The sequence below is a fragment of the Tachypleus tridentatus genome, unplaced genomic scaffold (genome assembly GCF_004210375.1).
Source record: "Tachypleus tridentatus isolate NWPU-2018 unplaced genomic scaffold, ASM421037v1 Hic_cluster_1, whole genome shotgun sequence".
NCBI lineage: Eukaryota > Metazoa > Arthropoda > Merostomata > Xiphosura > Limulidae > Tachypleus > Tachypleus tridentatus.
Genome location: NW_027467777.1, coordinates 30,226,198 through 30,250,309, shown reverse-complemented (window position 1 = coordinate 30,250,309; position 24,112 = coordinate 30,226,198). Strand labels below are relative to the sequence as shown.

Here is a 24,112-nt window from a genome sequence, read left to right as displayed (position 1 = left end):
TTCATTACAAGTTTCTAAACAATAATTTACCCGGATTTTTAGTCAATAAAAATGTTTCTCAAATCAAGGTTATCTCTAAAAGAAACTGATACTTCCATTTAAACGTTTTATGGAAAAGCTGAGGTTAATTTAATCTGAAAGAACTTTACTTTGTTAACCTGCATGTGATATGTTAGTTTATGTGTAGTTTTAATGTTAAATATATATCTAATAATAACGCTGGTTAAGTTAAAAAAGTGAAATTGTAGTTTTACTATAATTCACGTGAGCAACTGCCAGTCTAAAAAATAATAATTCTTTATTCATAACAAGAAATAATCATTTGTCCATTCCACGCAGCTAGTGACACCTAGTGACAATCTTCTGGAAGAAATTACAAATAGAATACGAGATTTTTATCTAAACCTTAAATGTGTGATCAAAGAATCGTTTTTATATACATAACATGTGATTAAACACATCAATTTTTATAAGTTATTTATTTCTCAACGAAGTTCATTTTAACCGAATGATTGAAGGAAAAGTGACGTCAAGACAGGAATTATTTTTTTCTCTGCCAAGTTACTCTCGTTAACGGTGTTTCTCAAACTAGAATCAGTTGCAAACAATTTTGTAGAAAGAACTGTAATTGATCAAATCAGTCATGGTAGCTGCTAGTCCGTTGTTTTTTTTTTACGTTTTATTTTAAATTATAACATTGTAGGATTGCGCACGTGAATTGAGCATCTCACTTCTCTTAAGCCTTTCAACACCAGCCGGATAATGATCAAACGTCGGAGAACTTAAGATGGACTTTCCTCTGTTTCAGTTCTTAACTCTCCTGGATGAATACATATAGAAAGCAACTACTCCTACAACTGCTCCTAAAGCAATGAAGAAAAAGGACAAACCTGCTGCAAGGCCTAGAGATAAAAAAAAAAAAAAGAGAAAAAAAACAATTACGTTGGACACTGAAGACTGCACGTGAAGGTTGAGTTACTTAGTAACACTTTCACGTGCTTTTGGCACATTTTATAGACCCAAAACAAAAGTATTAGTTTACTAAAACACCTATAACTTGATTACTTACAGTGATACATGTGGATATGTTGGTATTTAGTCTCAAACTCTAACTAAGAACTGGATTCAGTTAAATAATCACAAATAAATCGGCGTTGTTATGAAAAAAATTAACAAAAACCTAAAATCTACTTAATTAATTCCAAATAAATACGCTTTGTTGCAAAGTTTGTGATATCTGTGTAACATTTTATCACAAAATCTCCACGTACCAGACGAATAACGTTTTTTCTTGTCACCTGTTCCAACACCTGAAAGAAGAACATTACTATTTATTCATCTTTTTAAATATATTTCACTATTTTATTAGTTGGCACTTTGCCAGAACAACTACGCTTTTCTCAATTAGGCTTAAAACTTCATATATCTGAATGTTTAATACCATTTACAACCGGTAGGACCATATATAGCGTAAGTAATTATAATTTTATGTTGTTGTTTTCTATCATTACTTATTATCTACGTGAAAAGCTCCAGGTCGAAAGTAGTAATTAGTTAGATTAATTAATATATTGATTATATGCTTAATGTTTTGTTTGACTTGTGTGTCATTGGGAACCCTATAATTAGCGAGATTAACTGATAAACTAATATTATATTGGTTTAATTTTCATCTTTTCAATAAAGCCATAGCCCATAAGCAAGGTATTGATTAAGTAGTTTAGAAAAAATGCATTTTAAAACCAATAAACTCCTCATACTATGTGTGCAAAACCCAATAAACCGGCCATCTTTCGTAACGATGGTCGTGCTTATATTTTAACACACAGCAATTTTAAACAGAGTTTCACGCCGGATTTTAATCGCTGTTACATCTTCACTCACCAATATCTTAAACACATTCACGACATTTAAACGGCTGTTTATCTACTACTACAACAACACTTAAACGGCTGTTTATCTACTACTACAACAACATTAAAGGTGCTGTTTATCTACTACTACAACAACATTAAAGGTGCTGTTTATCTACTACTACAACATTAAAAGTGCAGTTTATCTACCCTACCATTCTAAAATCGTGTTAGCGACTTTCAGCAAACAATCCAGAAATATTTAATTCAGTTTTTCCACAATTATTTGATTAAGTCCAGGAGTTAATCCGTATATCTTAACAACAGAGTTCTTACATCATACCATCTTACCCACAGAGTTCTTACATCATACCATCTTACCCACAGAGTTCTTACATCATACCATCTTAACCACAGAGTTCTTACATCATACCATCTTACCCACAGAGCTCATACATCATACCATCTTAACCACAGAGTTCTTACAGCATACCATCTTAACCACAGAGTTCCTACATCATACCATCTTACCCACAGAGTTCTTACATCATACCATCTTACCCACAGAGTTCTTACATCATACCATCTTACCCACAGAGTTCGTACATCATACCATCTTAACCACAGAGTTCGTACATCATACCATCTTACCCACAGAGTTCTTACATCATACCATCTTAACCACAGAGTTCATACATCATACCATCTTACCCACAGAGTTCATACATCATACCATCTTAACCACAGAGTACTTACATCATACCATCTTAACCACAGAGTTCTTACATCATACCATCTTAACCACAGAGTTCTTACATCATACCATCTTAACCACAGAGTTCTTACAGCATACCATCTTACCCACAGAGTTCTTACAGCATACCATCTTAACCACAGAGTTCTTACAGCATACCATCTTAACCACAGAGTTCATACATCATACCATCTTAACCACAGAGTTCTTACATCATACCATATTACCCACATAGTTCCTACATCATACCATGTTAACCACATAGTTCTTACATCATACCATCTTACCCACATAGTTCCTACATCATACCATGTTAACCACATAGTTCTTACATCATACCATCTTACCCACATAGTTCCTACATCATACCATGTTAACCACAGAGTTCCTACATCATACTATCTTAACCACATTGTTCTTACATCATACCATCTTACCCACAGAGTTCATACATCATACCATCTTAACCACAGAGTTCTTACATCATACCATCTTACCCACATAGTTCTTACATCATACCATCTTAACCACAGAGTTCCTACATCATACTATCTTAACCACATTGTTCTTACATCATACCATCTTACCCACAGAGTTCATACATCATACCATCTTAACCACAGAGTTCTTACATCATACCATCTTAACCACAGAGTTCTTACATCATACCATCTTACCCACAGAGTTCTTACATCATACCATCTTACCCACAGAGTTCTTACATCATACCATCTTACCCACAGAGTTCCTACATCATACCATCTTACCCACAGAGTTCCTACATCATACCATCTTACCCACAGAGTTCCTACATCATACCATCTTACCCACAGAGTTCTTACATCATACCATCTTACCCACAGAGTTCTTACACCATACCATCTTAACAACAGAGTTCTTACACCATACCATCTTAACAACAGAGTTCTTACACCATACCATCTTAACCACAGAGTTCTTACATCATACCATCTTACCCACAGAGTTCATACATCATACCATCTTAACCACAGAGTTCTTGTTTTATCAGGGTATCACTGTAAAATATAAATTATTTAATTCAACTGTTGTCAAAGTAATTATACTAAAGTATCTTCTTTCAGTGTTTATTGCCTTGGTCTTTTAGCCATAAGATAACATTTTAAGGAAGTGTTTTAGTGAAGTTGTGTATGTTTTTCGGTGTGTTATCCACCATGTAATAGTAGTTAAGGTGTGGTTGTTAGACTCATACAATAGGGGAATATAATTATTTTGGGTTCAAAGTTCACTGGAGCTCTTAAAAAGTCAATTGAATGTAACAAGTTGGTAATTCTTTATATTCATATAGAAACTAAAGGTAAAAGGTCAATATTTGAAATATTGTGGCTGAACTTATGAGGACAGATCGGGTTAACGTTATCAAGTTTGGTAAAACGTTTACTAATACCTGTTACATTATCGCTATTTATTCCATTATTAGAACACTGACGTTATCAATAAAAAAACTCAGTTATGAACTAACTATTTCCTCCCAGATAATCGTAGTGAGCGCAGACAGGTGCGTCGATGAGTTTCAGATTGCTGTTCCCTTTTCCTATCAGGAAGCATGAACTTTGACCCAGGGGTGTTCCTTGGCAAAAGTCAAAGCCCTGGCAGTTGAAGTCTGCATTGTCAACGCATTGTTTTGCGCAGGCTTTGGCGGTGACATTCTGTAATTCAACTATTTTGGCGCCATTTTCTTTTTTCCCATCAGTTTTTTTAAAATCAAATATATAATCTCCTATAATAAACCAGAAGACATATAATATATAATCTCCTATAATAAACCAGAAGACATATAATATATAATCTCCTATAATAAACCAGAAGACATATAATATATAATCTCCTATAATAAACCAGAAGACATAGTTTACAAAGTAAAGCACCAATTAAAAGCATTTTAGCAGTTTCTACCCTTGGCTCAAAAGTATACATATTTTCTGAACCGAATTACACAAAAATATAGCGAAACGGGTACGTACTGAAAGTTAAGTAACAAAGCACAATATAGAAAAATGAACACCACAACCGTTGCATTAGAGACTTTAGAAGTGTTAGCCCAGACTATAATGTAACAAGAATTACAGTTTAATTAATTTGAACCCAACAAGAGCTGAACAAAGACTTACGTGTATAATGACCACACACACTGGCCTTATCACCGACAAAAGTATCCTTCGCATCCAAGAAATGAGTTTCATGTAGTAAACACGTGAGGTCGCTCTCTGTCGACTGCGGACAGTGATCAAATGACTTGCAATCGAAGTCTTTTTCTGTACTGCATGCTTTAGCACAGTTGTTCAGGTCTTTAATGGCCAGTGATTTCTTGGGTTTAGACCCAGAGGTTATGCCGGGTAGCCTCTCATAAGAAACGACATAGTTTCCTAGGTTACACAGAACAATAAACAACGAGAATGAACAAATTTGTTATTATAGAACGATGGTTAAACAAGATACAACTGTATGTTTCAAAATAGTTCAGTTATTTCCGACCATGGTTTCGCCAGTCATCAAAACTGTAATGATTTGTTAACAGATTTATATGAACTTAACCAAAGAACGAAAACTAACTTCGACATTCACTTAGAGGTAAGTGAGGTGAGAAGCGGATAAGAGATCACATTGGTTTGGTCGTTCAGAGCTGTAACTGTTTTAAATTAGGCCTAAAATAAACACAAACGATCGAGAGACGGATATAAATGCAGGTATAAAAGACTTTGATGGGGAATATACCTAAAGTTTCTGTTGCGTTTTTAAGAGTATTGATTTTTATCTCCTGTCTGATGTAAATATTCATATCGTAAGCATAACTAGATAATTATTTATTGAATAATAAACATTAATAGTGATTATTACGACGAACTCGTCTTGTACTTGAATTGTAAAGATGTTTTGCAGCTAATTCACGTATATTAAAATTAATGTGTCTTCTTATCTTATATTTCTCTTAAAAGAAATAGTTAATGCTGAAACCAACACGTGAGCTGCCAAATATATGGCATTTTTTATGCTTCGTCAATCACTTTTGTAATAATTTCACCAAAACCAGTTTTTGTTGTTTTTTAGATAGGTATAGTTTATTCAGTGAAATGTTTTTTTTTAATAATTTGAATTTTCAATAGCCAAACATTTCTTATTTTGGTTTGCAAGATTTATTATATCACGTATAACATGTACATTATGGTTACTTCATCGATATATAACAGAGTAAGTCTGGTTCTGTTGAATTAATGGACTCATAAACAAATTTAATCCTGTTTATTATAGCTTTAGAAAATACTTTATAATCGCTACACAGAAGTGATAATGGTTGTCATTTTTTAAAATCCGTCAATGCTAGTCTCACGCCCAAATTTTACTAAACACTCAACTGTTAGACCTAATAGTTCTAAAAAACGTAACTTTTAGTAACAATTTAGAAACAACAGGTAATTCTGTAAGCATTAAAGGAACAAGTAGACTTTTTCACTTAACTGTTAGGCTTAACAACTCCAGGAAACTTATCTTTTGTGAATGATTAAAATATAGTAATTATTTCTGTAGGCGTTAAAGGCTTGTAGGCGTAGAGACTTTTTTACTCAACTGTCAGGTCTAACACAGTTTCGGAAGACTTTTGTTAATAATTGACAAACAGCACTTATTTCTATAAGCTTTAAAGGAACATGGAGACTTTTTTACTCAACGGTTAGGCCTAACAATTGCATAAGACTTATCTTTTGTTAATGATCGATAAACAGCAATTATTTCTGTCAGCTTTAAAGAAACAACTAGATAATCCATCGCACTTTTGGGTAAACTTGTTAAGCCTTCAAAGAAACTCGCTAGTTTGGTTTATCTTCCTTAGTAAAATCTTTATAACAATTTATAATAATAAATTATTGAGTTATTGTACCATCTATATTCTTGTAAGTTGTTAATAATAATTTTGTGTACAAGGTGTTTGATATAACATGAATAAAATAGGATATACAATAATCGATTTCTTTAAGTTTTATTTTTCTTTCACAAATATTACAGGATTGATTCAGTTTTATTCAGTTGTTTCAGAATTACCAGAATAATACATCTGGGATAATTTTACTTCTAGTTATTAAATGTTTCTTTTCCAGTTCGTTTCCTTAGAAATGGCCTTACTATGATCTAACATTTCTAAACGTTTTAGGTTTGTTTCTATGTGTTTGAAACCTGCTATAACTGGATCACTTTTATTTAAACACATCAATAACTGATTTTAATACATCAGTATGCAAAGTCTCTCTTATTTTGATTTAAGACTGAATAACCACAGAAATAAGCGTACATAAACGTAGGTAGGTGTGCATAGGTAGGTACATAGATAAGTAGATAGGTGTGCATAGGTAGGTACATAGATAAGTAGATAGGTGTGCGTAGGTAGGTACGTAGATAAGTATATATGTATAAAGATAAATAAATACATATGAATATAAATAACTAGGCAGGTATGTATAAGTGCTGAGTACTTACGGGTTAGAATGATACACTGGCTATCTTTCTTGATGTGGTCATCTGGAATTTCGTTACCATGTTTGGTGCTCAGTAAACATTCGCCCGTTAACCCACAGAAAGATAACGACTCACACATTTCTAAATTAACACATGCTCTCTTGCAGTCGTCGAAAAACACTCTACCCACATCTTTCGTGTTTTGTTCTTCGCTCTTGTCAAACTTACTAGTGTACTTGAACACCGTGAATTTACTGTCTAGGTCATCTATAAGAAAAAGTACACGATATACCCACAAAATTAAATCTTATGGTTACTACAAGAAAACAAAACAGTTGATACAAGAACCACACGAAACGTCTTACTTTGTATCATGTAAAGAGTATCTTATCCGATACACAATGATTTTACAAGTGAAAATGAAAGTCCCAGTGTCATTTCATCTCTTGATTTTGTAATTATTAAATCATTTTAGTATGTCTTTGTTCGCTTAAAACTTAATGAAGTGACAAAGAACAATGAACTTTAAAGACTACTTGCGAGGCCTAATATTTTTAAGATACACGGAAAATGAGTGTTGTGACTGTTAGCTAGGCCTAACAGTTTCTTAGTTAAGAGATAAAGAACGATAATTTCTTCCAGGCATGGCCAAGTGATTAGAGTGCTTGACTCACAACTTTAGGGTTATAAATTCAAATCCGTGTCACACCGAAGATGCTCGTCCTTTCAGCCAAAGAGACGTTAAAATCTTATGGTCAATCCGATTATTCATTGGTAAGATAGTAACCTAAGAGTTGAGAGTGGATTGAATTGACTAGCTACCTTCCCTCTACTCACTGTATCACTGATAAATAAAGGAAGACTAGCGAAGATACCCCTCGCATAGCTTTGCGTGAATTTCAATACAAACCAAAACTACTTTGTCCATGACTGCAGGCTAGGCCTCAAATTTCTTTAAATAAAACAATGTTTTCATGACTGCTGGCTAGGCCTAACATTTTTTTTCTTAGAAACAAAATATATTGATAATCAGTTTTGTACCTATTTACAGCTTCCTTGTGGTTGTTCATAACTATGGGAGGTTTATAGCACTAAACATAAGGTTTCCATAACCACGAAGGGCAGAGAACGAATAGCCCTTTGTGTATCTTCGTACTAAATAACAAACACACAAACACATTTGTTTTCATAACTAAAATAACACTCACCTGAAGGTCGATACACCAAACCGTTTATTCCCGAGGCTAAATCATTGAATAACTCAAGGGCTTTGTATGTAATCTGCAAAAAAATATGAAATATAACCTAAAATACTAAAATTCCAAATTGCCATGACAAAAATAAGCAAAGTATTTAGAATATTAAAATTATCAGAGCAACTTTAGGATCGAAAGATATATTTTTTTAAGTATTAAATATCGATTTTGTTCAGATTTTCAATAATAAATATAACAGAAAAGATTCGTTAAGTTCACCAAAAACACTTTAAGTTCTAACTTACCATATCGTTGTCAGAGGGTTTAACGGAGAAGAATAAATTTCCAGTAGATACTAAATTGTACAGTTGAGATATCACCATATCCGATGTTGGAGTCGTGTTTTCTGGATTTATCACTCCTGTTTATAGAAAATTTGAATTATGATAAAATTCGTATGATATAAACCTAAACTTGTATTGTACCCGACCATCACACCCATATGTGCTTGTTCAACGTCTCTTTCCAAATCTACGGGCATTAATATGGAGTTGGTCCCCCCTGCTACAACAGCCTCTACTCTTCTAGAAAGACGTTTCACTGGATGTTGAAACATGGCTGCGGGAATTCGCTCCTATTCAGCCACAGGAGCATATGTGAGGCCAGGCACTGATGACAGACCAGAAGGCTTGGCACGCAGTTGGCGTTCCAATTCATCCCAAAAGTGTTGAGGTCAGGGCTCAGTGCAGGCCAGTCAAGTTCTTCCACACCAACCTTGGCAAACCATGTTTTTATGGACCTCGCTTTGTGCACAGGAGTATTGTCATGGTGAATTAGAAAAGGGCCTTTCCCAAACTGTTGTCACAAAGTTAGAAGCATAAAATTCTCTAGAATGTCATTGTATGCTATAGCATTAAGATTTTCTTTCACTGGAATTAAAGAGCCTAGCCCAAACCATGAAGAACAGCCCCAGACCATTATTCTTCCTCCACAAAACTTCACTGCATTCAAGCAGATAGCGTTCTCCTGGCATCTACCAAACCCAGATTCGTCCGTCAGCTGCCAAATAGTGAAGCGTGATTCATCACTCCAGAGAACATGTTTCCACTGCTCCAGAGTCCAATGGCAGTGTGCTTTACACGACTCCAGCCAACACTTGACATTGCGCATGGTAATCTTAGGCTTGTTTGTGGCTGCTCAGCCATGGAAACCCATTTCATGAAGCTCCCGAAGAACAGTTTTTGTGCTGACGTTGCTTCCAGAGGCAGTTTGGAACTTGGTAGTGAGTGTTGCAACTATGGACAAATGAATTTTACGCGCTTCAGCACTCGGCGGTCCTGTTCTGTGAGGTTGTGTAGCCTACCGCTTCATGGCTGAGTTGTTGTTGCTCCTAGACGTTTCCACTTCACAATAACAGCAGTTACAGTTGATCGGGGCAGCTTTAGCAGGGCAGAAATTTGACGAACTGACTTGTTGGAAAGGTGGCATCTTATAACAGTGCCACGTTGAAAGACACCGAGCTCTACAGTAAGATACTTTCCACTACCAATGTTTGTGTATGGAGATTATATAGCTGTATGCTTGATTTTATGCACCTGTTAGCAACGGGTGTGGCTGAAATAGTCGAACCTACTGATTAGAAGGGGTGTCCACATACTTTTAGCCATGTATTGTGTGTGTATGTATGTATGTATGTGTATATATATCAGGTCATCCCATAAGTAATGTCCAAAAATCTATTACAGAAAGTGCATCGTTGTTTCTGTGTTTGTAGAAGGTTTTAATAATAAAATATGTAGTAGGACGTGTATAAAAATGTTCAGACAAATAAAAGAAACTAACTTAACTCCACTTTTTCAAATCATTAATCAAATAAACCTTTATGAAGATGGATGTGTCTGAGGAGCACATTGGGCATATAATGTTTTATGAGTTTAAAAAAGGAAATAGTGTAGCAGAAACTACACGAAACGTTCAAGGTGTTTATGGTGCGGAGTCTCTCAATGAAAGAAAATGACGAAGGTGGTTTCAGAAGTTCAGATCAGGTGGTTTAAGAGATGTAATCCATATATGGCGATAAAAAGTAATTAAACCCATATTAACGTAGGGCACATGGGGATAAAAAGTAATTAAACCCATATTAACGTAGGGCACATGGGGATAAAAGTAATTAAACCCATATTAACGTAGGGTACATGAGGGATAAAAGTAATTAAACCCATATTAACGTAGGGCACATGAGGGATAAAAGTAATTAAACCCGTATTAACGTAGGACGCATGAGGGATAAAAGTAATTAAACCCGTATTAACGTAGGACACATGGGGGATAAAAGTAATTAAACCCATATTAACGTAGGGCACATGGTGATAAAAGTAATTAAACCTATATTAACGTAGGGCACACGGGGGATAAAAGTAATTAAACCCATATTAACGTAGGACACACAGGGGATAAAAGTAATTAAACCCATATTAACGTAGGGCTGATGGGGATAAAAGTAATTAAATCCATATTAACGTAGGACACATGGGGATAAAAGTAATTAAACCCATATTAACGTAGGGCACATGAGGATCAAAGTAATTAAACCCATATTAACGTAGGGCACATGGGAATAAAAGTAATTAAACCCATATTAACGTAGGGCACATGGGGGATAAAAGTAATTAAACCCATATTAACGTAGGGCACATGGGGATAAAAGTAATTAAACCCATATTAACGTAGGGTACATGAGGGATAAAAGTAATTAAACCCATATTAACGTAGGGCACATGAGGGATAAAAGTAATTAAACCCATATTAACGTAGGGCACATGAGGATCAAAGTAATTAAACCCATATTAACGTAAGGCACATGGGGATAAAAGTAATTAAACCCATATTAACGTAGGGCACATGGGGGATAAAAGTAATTAAACCCATATTAACGTAGGGCACATGGGGATAAAAGTAATTAAACCCATATTAACGTAGGGTACATGAGGGATAAAAGTAATTAAACCCATATTAACGTAGGGCACATGGGGATAAAAGTAATTAAACCCGTATTAACGTAGGGCACATGGGGATAAAAGTAATTAAACCTATATTAACGTAGGGCACATGGGGATAAAAGTAATTAAACCCATATTAACGTAGGGCACATGGGGATAAAAAGTAATTAAACCCATGTTAACGTAGGGCACATGGGGGATAAAAAGTAATTAAACCCATGTTAACGTTCCAAATTCTCAATAAAATGAACTAGTAACTATAAACAGAACAGAACTATCGTTTGGACATCTAGGATACAGAAATAGAATTCTTAGATTTATATACCGATAACTTTGTTAAAACATGCATACTTTTATAAACATTACAGTCTTTGTCTTCAATCAAGTCGTTGTCGGAATATGTTTTAGAAGTTAGGTAACAGGTGACTCCACAGTAGGAGAATCCCCTGGAATGACAACAAAAAACAAATGTTTACCTTGCAGAGATACAAGAATGAAGCTAGTGCACTGATTAAAGTATAGTTAGATATATTTATACAAGCCTTAAACAATAAAAATATTACAGTATGGTTGAAAGTGCGAAAACCTCGCGTTTCGGAGTTTGACAAATTTAAACTAAAATCACATTAATTGCTACTACCGCCACCTAGTGATTATTTTCAAGGTTATCTCTCCTGCACTTGTCTGTTTTTGTTTTACAGAAAAGCCACACTGACCATCTGCTGTGTCCACCGTCAGGGATCAAACACAAATGTCAGGGTTGTAAACACATATACTTACCACTGACCCACTATGTTTCTTGTAACCTATTAAAATAAGTTAAGCCACCCAGGAGTTCAGCAATAAGTCTGTGGACTTATAACATTAAAAGCGGGTTTCAATATTAGAGGTGGGCACAGCACTGATAGCCCAATGGCTATCTTTGTGCTGAATAGCATACAAAGAACAAACTGGGCTCTGAGAAAAGAATCTAGTGATTATGTAAAATAATATCTGTTTTTACACATTCTATTGTGATACATTTCACTCTGGATTCTAGGTTTAGATTATTTTGATAACTTGAAAAAGGTAACACAAAAATTGTAGACACTGATTTAATACACGAACAGTAAACTTGTTAGCAACTAAAAGTGGAATTCAGATAACAAAACTGTTAACAGTGAACAAGTTGGTGTGTAACAATAAACAAACTAGTGTTGTGTAACAGTGAAAAAGTTGGTGTGTAACAATAAACAAACTAGTGTTGTGTAACAATGAACAAGTTGGTGTGTAACAATAAACAAACTAGTGTTGTGTAACAAAGAACAAACTTGTGTAACAATAAACAAACTAGTGTTGTGTAACAGTGAACAAGTTGGTGTGTAACAATAAACAAACTAGTGTTGTGTAACAGTGAACAAGTTGGTGTGTAACAATAAACAAACTAGTGTTGTGTAACAGTGAACAAGTTGGTGTGTAACAATAAACAAACTAGTGTTGTGTAACAATGAACAAACTTGTGTAACAATAAACAAACTAGTGTTGTGTAACAGTGAACAAGTTGGTGTGTAACAATAAACAAACTAGTGTTGTGTAACAGTGAACAAGTTGGTGTGTAACAATAAACAAACTAGTGTTGTGTAACAGTGAACAAGTTGGTGTGTAGCAATAAACAAACTAGTGTTGTGTAACAGTGAACAAGTTGGTGTGTAACAATAAACAAACTAGTGTTGTGTAACAATGAACAAGTTGGTGTGTAGCAATAAACAAACTAGTGTTGTGTAGCAGTGAACAAGTTGGTGTGTAACAATAAACAAACTAGTGTTGTGTAACAATGAATAAGTTGGTGTGTAACAATAAACAAACTAGTGTTGTGTAACAGTGAACAAGTTGGTGTGTAACAATAAACAAACTAGTGTTGTGTAACAGTGAACAAGTTGGTGTGTAACAATAAACAAACTAGTGTTGTGTAACAGTGAACAAGTTGGTGTGTAACAATAAACAAACTAGTGTTGTGTAGCAGTGAACAAGTTGGTGTGTAACAATAAACAAACTAGTGTTGTGTAACAATGAATATGTTGGTGTGTAACAATAAACAAACTAGTGTTGTGTAACAGTGAACAAGTTGGTGTGTAACAATAAACAAACTAGTGTTGTGTAACAGTGAACAAGTTGGTGTGTAACAATAAACAAACTAGTGTTGTGTAACAATGAACAAACTTGTGTAACAGTGAACAAGTTGGTGTGTAACAATAAACAAACTAGTGTTGTGTAACAGTGAACAAACTTGTGTAACAATGAACCAACTGGTATTATTGAACAATGAACAAATTGAATGGTCCTATTTGAAGATTCGATAAAGTATTTTATACTATAAGCAAAAATACAAACATAGCTAGAAATTTGGAAAAATAATAAATCTTATTCCTTATGACTAACAAATAAAGTTATTTTTACAGTGTTTGTCAACCTGGTTCACCGGGTTCGGTGAAGTAATGGATTTCTAGTAGACTTAAAAATAACAAGTCATTTGAAATTTACTCCCCGCCCCTGGTGTCCCGACCACTTCATTATGAAGGGTTATACTCAACATAGTAACACATTCTTCCATCGAATAACACTTACATTCATTTGTATATATCATAACAAACATGCTGTTTATAAGCACGTGGATAAGACGTGAAACAGGCATACCAACAAAAGCCACAAAGTCATTTGTAAACACGTGGATAGACGTGTAAAACAACCACACCAACAAAGTCATTTGTAAACACGTGAATAGGACGTGAAACAGACATACCAACAAATATCCTTTGTGAGCACATGGATAAGACGTGAAACAGCCACACCAACAAAAATCCTTTGGAAGCACGTGGATATGACGTGAAACAGACATACCAACAAAATCCTTTGGAAGCACATGGATATGACGTGAAACAGACATACCAACAAATATCCTTTGGTAGCACATGGATATGACGTGAAACAGACATACCAGCAAATTTCAATGCTTTCTAGACAGCTCTTAGCACAATCCTGAGGGGTGGTCAGTCCTAGTGACGAAGTGGGAGATTTGAAACGTTTATTTTCATTCACGTTGAAGTCATCTGTAACAAAATACGATTTAATTATGGCGACTAGGAGATTACTAGTGAAACAATATGCTAAGATATTACCAGTCCAGTTACTTAACGAGACATTAACTCAGCTACACAACTTAACAACCTAGTTACTTAACCAGATGTTAAAATGCTATACAACTCTCTGAATGGTGTCATTTATTTAAGTATGCATTAATACGAGAAAAGAAACATACATTTTAACATATGTTTACTTACAAAAGTAAGGAGGTCTCTCCAACAACAGTGCTGAGACGTACATCTGGTCTTTATCGAAATCAATCTACGAAGTTAAAGTTAAAATATTCGTTTAATTAATTAGAAGCAAGTTAAAACGTAAATATTTCTGTATTTTTTTAACTTTTTGAGTACTATTATTTTCCCCAACAAAAAACATAATAATATATATAGCAACAGTAATATGCCACCAGAGGGCTCAGGAGTAAGTTTGAGAGCTATAAGGTTAAAATTCATGATTCGATCCCTACGGTGGTCAAGGCACGGATAGTGTATAATCATCAGTTATTCCTTGACCTCTAGTTTTCTGTTTCTGGACATTTCACACATAATGATAATTATAAAGTTAGTTTGACCATAAGATGTCTCATTGAGGTCATTGGACATTTCAGACATAATGATAATTGCAAGATTAGTTTTGACCATACATTGTCTTATTTGGGTCATAATAGTGAATACAAGCTATGATGAAAGTTCACAACTTACCAGAACTTTTGGGATTCGTAAGGAGGATATCCCAGTAAGAGTTCTCACTGTCTTCAGAAAAGTGTCTTTAATCTCTCCTGTGTATCCCATTGACACGAAGATGTTGTAGGCTTCCACTGAAACAACATGAAAGAAGTGATTAAAGAACCTACTGTCACATCAAAATGGAGGCCTAGAAGGAAGGTGTGTCATAACTAAACTAATTATAAACGAACAGTTGAATATAAGCAGACAGAAAGAGGCAGACAAAGAGAGAAACAGATGCAAACACACAGATGTAAACAGATATAGAGGTAGATACAAATAGACAGAGGAAGACAGATACAAACAGACAGACACAAATCAATAGGCACGCAATTACAAATGACAAATAGGGTGGCAGACAGATAGATATAAACAGCAAGAAAGGCTTGCAGATAGACAGATACGCCATTACGTACCTGGGAAATTAATCTGGAACCATCTGGACATGGACTTGTCCAAAAAACAGCTTGAAACGTCAAACAGTTTCTCTGCGCTGGTCAACTCGGTGGAAAAGTAAGCAACATTGAACGTCAGTACTTCAGACAACTGTAAATATTATAATATAAGACATTATAATATTATATAATATTATATAAGACTATAATATAAGACATTATACAAGAAGAATGCCCATTGTACATTGGAAAACATCGTTATGCGTAATTAATATAAAACTTTTTATCACTTAGCAACAGCAATACTTACACTTTATTTAACTTTGTTTCGCATAAGTACACTTAACTCAAAAATACCTTTTGTTTTCTTTGATAATTATTGTGCTGTGATGGTGACACACAAAAACTTTCTCAAAGAATTTCACTAATAAACTTGTGAAAGACTAGATTGAACTGTCAGCTATCTAACTGAACGACTAGATTGAACTGTCAGCTATCTAACTGAACGACTAGATTGAACTGTTAGCTATCTAACTGAACGACTAGATTGAACTGTTAGCTATCTAACTGAACGACTAGATTGAACTGTTAGCTATCTAACTGAACGACTAGATTGATCTGTCAGCTATCTAACTGAATGACTAGATTGAACTGTCAGCTATCTAACTGAACGACTAGATTGATCTGTCAGCTATCTAACTGAATGACTAGATTGATCTGTCAGCTATCTAACTGAACGACTAGATTGATCTGTCAGCTATCTAACTGAACGACTAGATTGATCTGTCAGCTATCTAACTGAATGGCTAGATTGAACTGTTAGCTATCTAACTGAACGACTAGATTGAACTGTTAGCTATCTAACTGAACGACTAGATTGAACTGTTAGCTATCTAACTGAACGACTAGATTGATCTGTCAGCTATCTAACTGAATGACTAGATTGAACTGTCAGCTATCTAACTGAACGACTAGATTGATCTGTCAGCTATCTAACTGAATGACTAGATTGATCTGTCAGCTATCTAACTGAACGACTAGATTGATCTGTCAGCTATCTAACTGAACGACTAGATTGATCTGTCAGCTATCTAACTGAATGGCTAGATTGAACTGTTAGCTATCTAACTGAACGACTAGATTGAACTGTTAGCTATCTAACTGAACGACTAGATTGAACTGTTAGCTATCTAACTGAACGACTAGATTGATCTGTCAGCTATCTAACTGAATGACTAGATTGATCTGTCAGCTATCTAACTGAACGACTAGATTGATCTGTCAGCTATCTAACTGAACGACTAGATTGATCTGTCAGCTATCTAACTGAACGACTAGATTGATCTGTCAGCTATCTAACTGAACGACTAGATTGAACTGTTAGCTATCTAACTGAACGACTAGATTGATCTGTCAGCTATCTAACTGAATGACTAGATTGAACTGTCAGCTATCTAACTGAACGACTAGATTGATCTGTCAGCTATCTAACTGAATGACTAGATTGATCTGTCAGCTATCTAACTGAACGACTAGATTGATCTGTCAGCTATCTAACTGAACGACTAGATTGATCTGTCAGCTATCTAACTGAATGGCTAGATTGAACTGTCAGCTATCTAACTGAAAGACTAGATTGAACTGTTAGCTATCTAACTGAACGACTAGATTGATCTGTCAGCTATCTAACTGAAAGACTAGATTGAACTGTTAGCTATCTAACTGAACGACTAGATTGATCTGTCAGCTATCTAACTGAATGACTAGATTGATCTGTCAGCTATCTAACTGAATGGCTAGATTGAACTGTCAGCTATCTAACTGAATGACTAGATTGATCTGTCAGCTATCTAACTGAATGGTTAGATTGAACTGTCAGCTATCTAACTGAATGACTAGATTGAACTGTCAGCTATCTAACTGAATGGCTAGATTGAACTGTCAGCTATCTAACTGAATGACTAGATTGAACTGTCAGCTATCTAACTGAATGACTAGATTGAACTGTCAGCTATCTAACTGAACGACTAGATTGAACTGTCAGCTATCTAACTGAATGGCTAGATTGAACTGTCAGCTATCTAACTGAATGACTAGATTGAACTGTCAGCTATCTAACTGAACGACTAGATTGAACTGTCAGCTATCTAACTGAAAGACTAGATTGAACTGTTAGCTATCTAACTGAACGACTAGATTGAACTGTCAGCTATCTAACTGAAAGACTAGATTGAACTGTTAGCTATCTAACTGAACGACTAGATTGAACTGTCAGCTATCTAACTGAAAGACTAGACTGAACTGTCAGCTATCTAACTGAATGACTAGATTGAACTGTCAGCTATCTAACTGAAAGACTAGATTGAACTGTCAGCTATCTAACTGAATGACTAGATTGAACTGTCAGCTATCTAACTGAATGACTAGATTGAACTGTCAGCTATCTGACTGAAAGACTATATTGAACTGTTAGCTATCTAACTGAAAGACTAGATTGAACTGTCAGCTATCTAACTGAAAGACTAGATTGAACTGTCAGCTATCTAACTGAATGACTAGATTGAACTGTCAGCTATCTAACTGAATGACTAGATTGAACTGTCAGCTATCTAACTGAATGACTAGATTGAACTGTTAGCTGTCTAACTGAAAGACTAGATTGAACTGTCAGCTATCTAACTGAATGACTAGATTGAACTGTTAGCTATCTAACTGAATGACTAGATTGAACTGTCAGCTATCTAACTGAATGACTAGATTGAACTGTCAGATATCTAATTGAAAGACTAGATTGAACTGTCAGCTATCTAACTGAGTGACTAGATTGAACTGTCAGCTATCTAACTGAATGGCTAGATTGAACTGTCAGCTATCTAACTGAACGACTAGATTGAACTGTCAGCTATCTAACTGAATGGCTAGATTGAACTGTCAGCTATCTAACTGAAAGATTAGATTGAACTGTAAGCTATCTAACTGAAAGACTAGATTGAACTGTCAGCTATCTAACTGAATGACTAGATTGAACTGTCAGCTATCTAACTGAAAGATTAGATTGAACTGTAAGCTATCTAACTGAAAGACTAGATTGAACTGTCAGCTATCTAACTGAATGACTAGATTGAACTGTTAGCTATCTAACTGAGTGACTAGATTGAACTGTCAGCTATCTAACTGAATGGCTAGATTGAACTGTCAGCTATCTAACTGAACGACTAGATTGAACTGTCAGCTATCTGACTGAAAGACTATATTGAACTGTTAGCTATCTAACTGAAAGACTAGATTGAACTGTCAGCTATCTAACTGAAAGACTAGATTGAACTGTTAGCTGTCTAACTGAAAGACTAGATTGAACTGTCAGCTATCTAACTGAATGACTAGATTGAACTGTCAGCTATCTAACTGAATGACTAGATTGAACTGTCAGCTATCTAACTGAATGACTAGATTGAACTGTCAGATATCTAATTGAAAGACTAGATTGAACTGTCAGCTATCTAACTGAGTGACTAGATTGAACTGTCAGCTATCTAACTGAATGGCTAGATTGAACTGTCAGCTATCTAACTGAACGACTAGATTGAACTGTCAGCTATCTAACTGAATGGCTAGATTGAACTGTCAGCTATCTAACTGAAAGATTAGATTGAACTGTAAGCTATCTAACTGAAAGACTAGATTGAACTGTCAGCTATCTAACTGAATGACTAGATTGAACTGTCAGCTATCTAACTGAATGACTAGATTGAACTGTCAGCTATCTAACTGAACTGTCAGCTATCTGAATGACTAGATTGAACTGTCAGCTATCTAACTGAATGACTAGATTGAACTGTCAGATATCTAATTGAAAGACTAGATTGAACTGTCAGCTATCTAACTGAGTGACTAGATTGAACTGTCAGCTATCTAACTGAATGGCTAGATTGAACTGTCAGCTATCTAACTGAACGACTAGATTGAACTGTCAGCTATCTAACTGAATGGCTAGATTGAACTGTCAGCTATCTAACTGAAAGATTAGATTGAACTGTAAGCTATCTAACTGAAAGACTAGATTGAACTGTCAGCTATCTAACTGAATGACTAGATTGAACTGTCAGCTATCTAACTGAATGACTAGATTGAACTGTTAGCTATCTAACTGAACGACTAGATTGAACTGTCAGCTATCTAACTGAATGACTAGATTGAACTGTCAGATATCTAATTGAATGACTAGATTGAACTGTCAGATACCTAACTGAATGACTAGATTGAACTGTCAGATATCTAACTGAATGACTAGATTGAACTGTCAGCTATCTAACTGAATGACTAGATTGAACTCTCAGCTATCTAAACAACTATATCCAACTACCAGGAAATGATATTCAAACCACAGTTTTTGCTTCAAATAAATGTAAGAAAAGGTAAAACAGTCTTTTATTTTGAACACCTACTGAACAGTCTGTTGTTGTAAACACCTACTGAACAGTCTCTTGTTGTAAACACCTACTGAACAGTCTCTTGTTGTAAACACCTATTGAACAGTCTCTTGTTGTAAACACCTACTGAACAGTCTATTATTCTAAACACCTACTGAACAGTCTCTTGTTGTAAACACCTACTGAACAGTCTCTTGTTGTAAACACCTATTGAACAGTCTCTTGTTGTAAACACCTACTGAACAGTCTCTTGTTGTAAACACCTATTGAACAGTCTCTTGTTGTAAACACCTACTGAACAGTCTCTTATTGTAAACACCTATTGAACAGTCTCTTGTTGTAAACACCTACTGAACAGTCTCTTATTGTAAACACCTATTGAACAGTCTCTTGTTGTAAACACCTACTGAACAGTCTCTTATTGTAAACACCTATTGAACAGTCTCTTGTTGTAAACACCTACTGAACAGTCTCTTATTGTAAACACCTACTGAACAGTCTCTTGTTGTAAACACCTACTGAACAGTCTCTTGTTGTAAACACCTATTGAACAGTCTCTTGTTGTAAACACCTACTGAACAGTCTCTTATCAAAACCCTTTTCAAGGTCATTATAACTATTTTCAAGGTTAGACGTGAGAAACCGTCTTGTGATTTTCTTGAAGTTTGTTGAACGGTCCTGGTATTACACAAATCAACTGACCAAAACCTCAGTGAGAATTTAACGGAAACATTTAACGTCCGATTTGTTCACAGTCTCGAACTGACAAGTATTCTTTTTTAACACGCCAGACTCTTCAGTCTTTCTTCACACCGTCAGTCTCCTATCTTCACACCATAAGTCTTATATTCACACCGTCAGTCTCGTTACTTCACACCAACAGTCTCCTATCTTCACACCATAAGTCTTATATTCACACCGTCAGTCTCGTTACTTCACACCATCAGTCTCCTATCTTCACACCATAAGTCTTATATTCACACCGTCAGTCTCGTTACTTCACACCATCAGTCTCCTATCTTCACGCCATAAGTCTTATATTCCCACCGTCAGTCTCGTTACTTCACACCATCAGTCTCCTATCTTCACACCATAAGTCTTATTTTCACACCGTCAGTCTCGTTACTTTACACCATCAGTCTCCTATCTTCACACCATAAGTTATATTTTCACACCGTCAGTCTCGTTACTTTACACCATCAGTCTCCTATTTTCATACCTTCCAGCTTGTTTGTGTATAAAAATAATATTCACTTTGAAATGTTCACTTAGGTGTAATACAAATGTTGCTTGTGTTATCAAACTCAACATACCTGTGCAACATTCCCCTTGCTGTAAACCCGAACAGTGATTCGAATTGGCACTTGCTGTTCTCTGGTGTTACTGTCGTACCAAACTTCATCCTGTTACAACGAAACAAGAATCTGGACAGTTCAAATCTTGTTTCAAATCATTAACACAAATATTTCTATGTTATGTGCACACTCCGAAAGGATGTGGAACATTTATGCTTAATACTAAAAACCTTACTCTGTTCAGAAACCTATTTAACACGGCTCTTACGAGCAACCGTACCACGTAAGTACAAAAAACGTCTGTGTTTGTCTGACGACGTTTCATTATAAGTTGCAACAGCTGACTTATATCGATTTTTTTTGGTAACTTTCAGTTATCTTCAAAGATATTAACACACGTGAAAAAGTACTTAACCAAAATATTTGGAAATAAGACGAAGTAATATTTCGTCTGTCCAATCTTTATTTTAAATTACGTATCTAAACACTTAAATCGGTCAGTGGCTCAACTATCAAAGATAAATGGAAAATTTAATAGCTTAGAGATGACTTCTTTTTGTTTTAAGTTTTCTATATTTCACAGGTACCACTCACAAAGCTTAAGACAATATTTTAATAAAGACATTTAGAAAAGTACGTTTAACAAACGTCTTACTGGAGTGTGTGTAAAGAAACACACTATAAATTATGTGGTACTTTGTTGTTTAACAAACGTCTTACTGGGGTGTGTGTAAAGAAACACACTATAAATTATGTGGTACTTTGTTGTTTAACAAACGTCTTGCTGGGGTGTGTGTAAAGAAACACATTATAAATTATGTGGTACTTTGTTGTTTAACAAACGTCTTACTAGGGTGTGTGTAAAGAAACACACTATAAATTATGTGGTACTTTGTTGTTTAACAAACGTCTTACTAGGGTGTGTGTAAAGAAACACACTATAAATTATGTGGTACTTTGTTGTTTAACAAACGTCTTACTGGGGTGTGTGTAAAGAAACACACTATAAATTATGTGGTACTTTGTTGTTTAACAAACGTCTTACTGGGGTGTGGGTAAAGAAACACACTATAAATTATGTGGTACTTTGTTGTTTAACAAACATCTTACTGGGGTGTGTGTAAAGAAACACATTATAAATTATGTGGTACTTTGTTGTTTAACAAACGTCTTACTAGGGTGTGTGTAAAGAAACACACTATAAATTATGTGGTACTTTGTTGTTTAACAAACGTCTTACTAGGGTGTGTGTAAAGAAACACACTATAAATTATGTGGTACTTTGTTGTTTAACAAACGTCTTACTGGGGTGTGTGTAAAGAAACACACTATAAATTATGTGGTACTTTGTTGTTTAACAAACGTCTTACTGGGGTGTGTGTAAAAAACACATTATAAATTATGTGGTACTTTGTTGTTTAACAAACGTCTTACTGTTTAAGTACTGAAGTTTAAGATTTTACTAAAGAATTTATATTTGATACAAAAATAAAGTTGAACATAGGCTCGTGGGAAGCAAATTACATAATAAACTGATTCTTACAGTTATCCATATATTATAAACCTTCTGATTCTTACAGTTATCCATATATTATAAACCTCCTGATCCTTACAGTTATCCATATATTATAAACCTTCTGATTCTTAAAGTTATCCATATATTATAAACCTCCTGATCCTTACAGTTATCCATATATTATAAACCTCCTGATCCTTACAGTTATCCATATATTATAAGCCTTCTGATTCTTACAGTTATCCATATATTATAAACCTTCTGATTCTTACAGTTATCCGTATATTATAAACCTTCTGATTCTTACAGTTATCCATATATTATAAACCTCCTGATCCTTACAGTTATCCATATATTATAAGCCTTCTGATTCTTACAGTTATCCATATATTATAAACCTCCTGATCCTTACAGTTATCGATATATTATAAGCCTTCTGATTCTTACAGTTATCCACATATATTATAAACCTTCTGATTCTTACAGTTATCCATATATTATAAGCCTTCTGATTCTTACAGTTATCCATATATTATAAGCCTTCTGATTCTTACAGTTATCCATATATTATAAACCTTCTGATTCTTACAGTTATCCATATATTATAAACCTTCTGATTCTTACAGTTATCCATGTATTATAAACCTTCCGATTGTTACAGTTATGCATATATTATAAACCTTCTGATTGTTACAGTTATCCATATATTATAAACCTTCTGATTCTTACAGTTATCCATATATTATAAACCTTCTGATTGTTACAGTTATCCATATATTATAAACCACCTGATCCTTACAGTTATCCATACATTATAAACAACCTGATCCTTACAGTTATCCATACATTATAAACCACCTGATCCTTACAGTTATCCATATATTATAAACCACCTGATCCTTACAGTTATCCATACATTATAAACCACCTGATCCTTACAGTTATCCATACATTATAAACCTTCTGATTCTTACAGTTATCCATATATTATAAACCTCCTGATCCTTACAGTTATCCATATATTATAAACCTTCTGATTCTTAAAGTTATCCATACATTATAAACCTTCTGATTCTTACAGTTATCGATATATTATAAGCCTTCTGATTCTTACAGTTATCCATATATTATAAACCTTCTGATTGTTACAGTTATCCATATATTATAAACCACCTGATCCTTACAGTTATCCATATATTATAAACCTTCTGATTGTTACAGTTATCTATACATTATAAACCACCTGATCCTTACAGTTATCCATACATTATAAACCACCTGATCCTTACAGTTATCCATACATTATAAACCACCTGATCCTTACAGTTATCCATACATTATAAA

At 34.7% G+C, this 24,112-nt stretch overlaps 1 protein-coding gene across 1 annotated transcript in view; it reads right to left on the bottom strand.

Annotated features, from left to right (window-relative positions):
* Positions 1-281: 281 nt before the first annotated feature.
* Positions 282-24,112, bottom strand: part of LOC143241631 (uncharacterized) — a 33,287-nt gene continuing 9,456 nt past the window's right edge. Inside the window, exons 6-18 of the mRNA XM_076484812.1 lie at positions 21,271-21,360; positions 15,549-15,678; positions 15,109-15,224; positions 14,605-14,668; positions 14,262-14,373; positions 11,639-11,733; positions 8,594-8,709; positions 8,301-8,373; positions 7,114-7,359; positions 4,758-5,012; positions 4,109-4,366; positions 1,272-1,310; positions 282-902 (exon numbers count right to left, since the gene is read on the bottom strand). Coding sequence (XP_076340927.1) covers positions 805-902; positions 1,272-1,310; positions 4,109-4,366; positions 4,758-5,012; positions 7,114-7,359; positions 8,301-8,373; positions 8,594-8,709; positions 11,639-11,733; positions 14,262-14,373; positions 14,605-14,668; positions 15,109-15,224; positions 15,549-15,678; positions 21,271-21,360 — 1,692 coding nt within the window. The 3' untranslated portion in view covers positions 282-804. The remainder of the gene's footprint in view (positions 903-1,271; positions 1,311-4,108; positions 4,367-4,757; positions 5,013-7,113; positions 7,360-8,300; positions 8,374-8,593; positions 8,710-11,638; positions 11,734-14,261; positions 14,374-14,604; positions 14,669-15,108; positions 15,225-15,548; positions 15,679-21,270; positions 21,361-24,112) is intronic.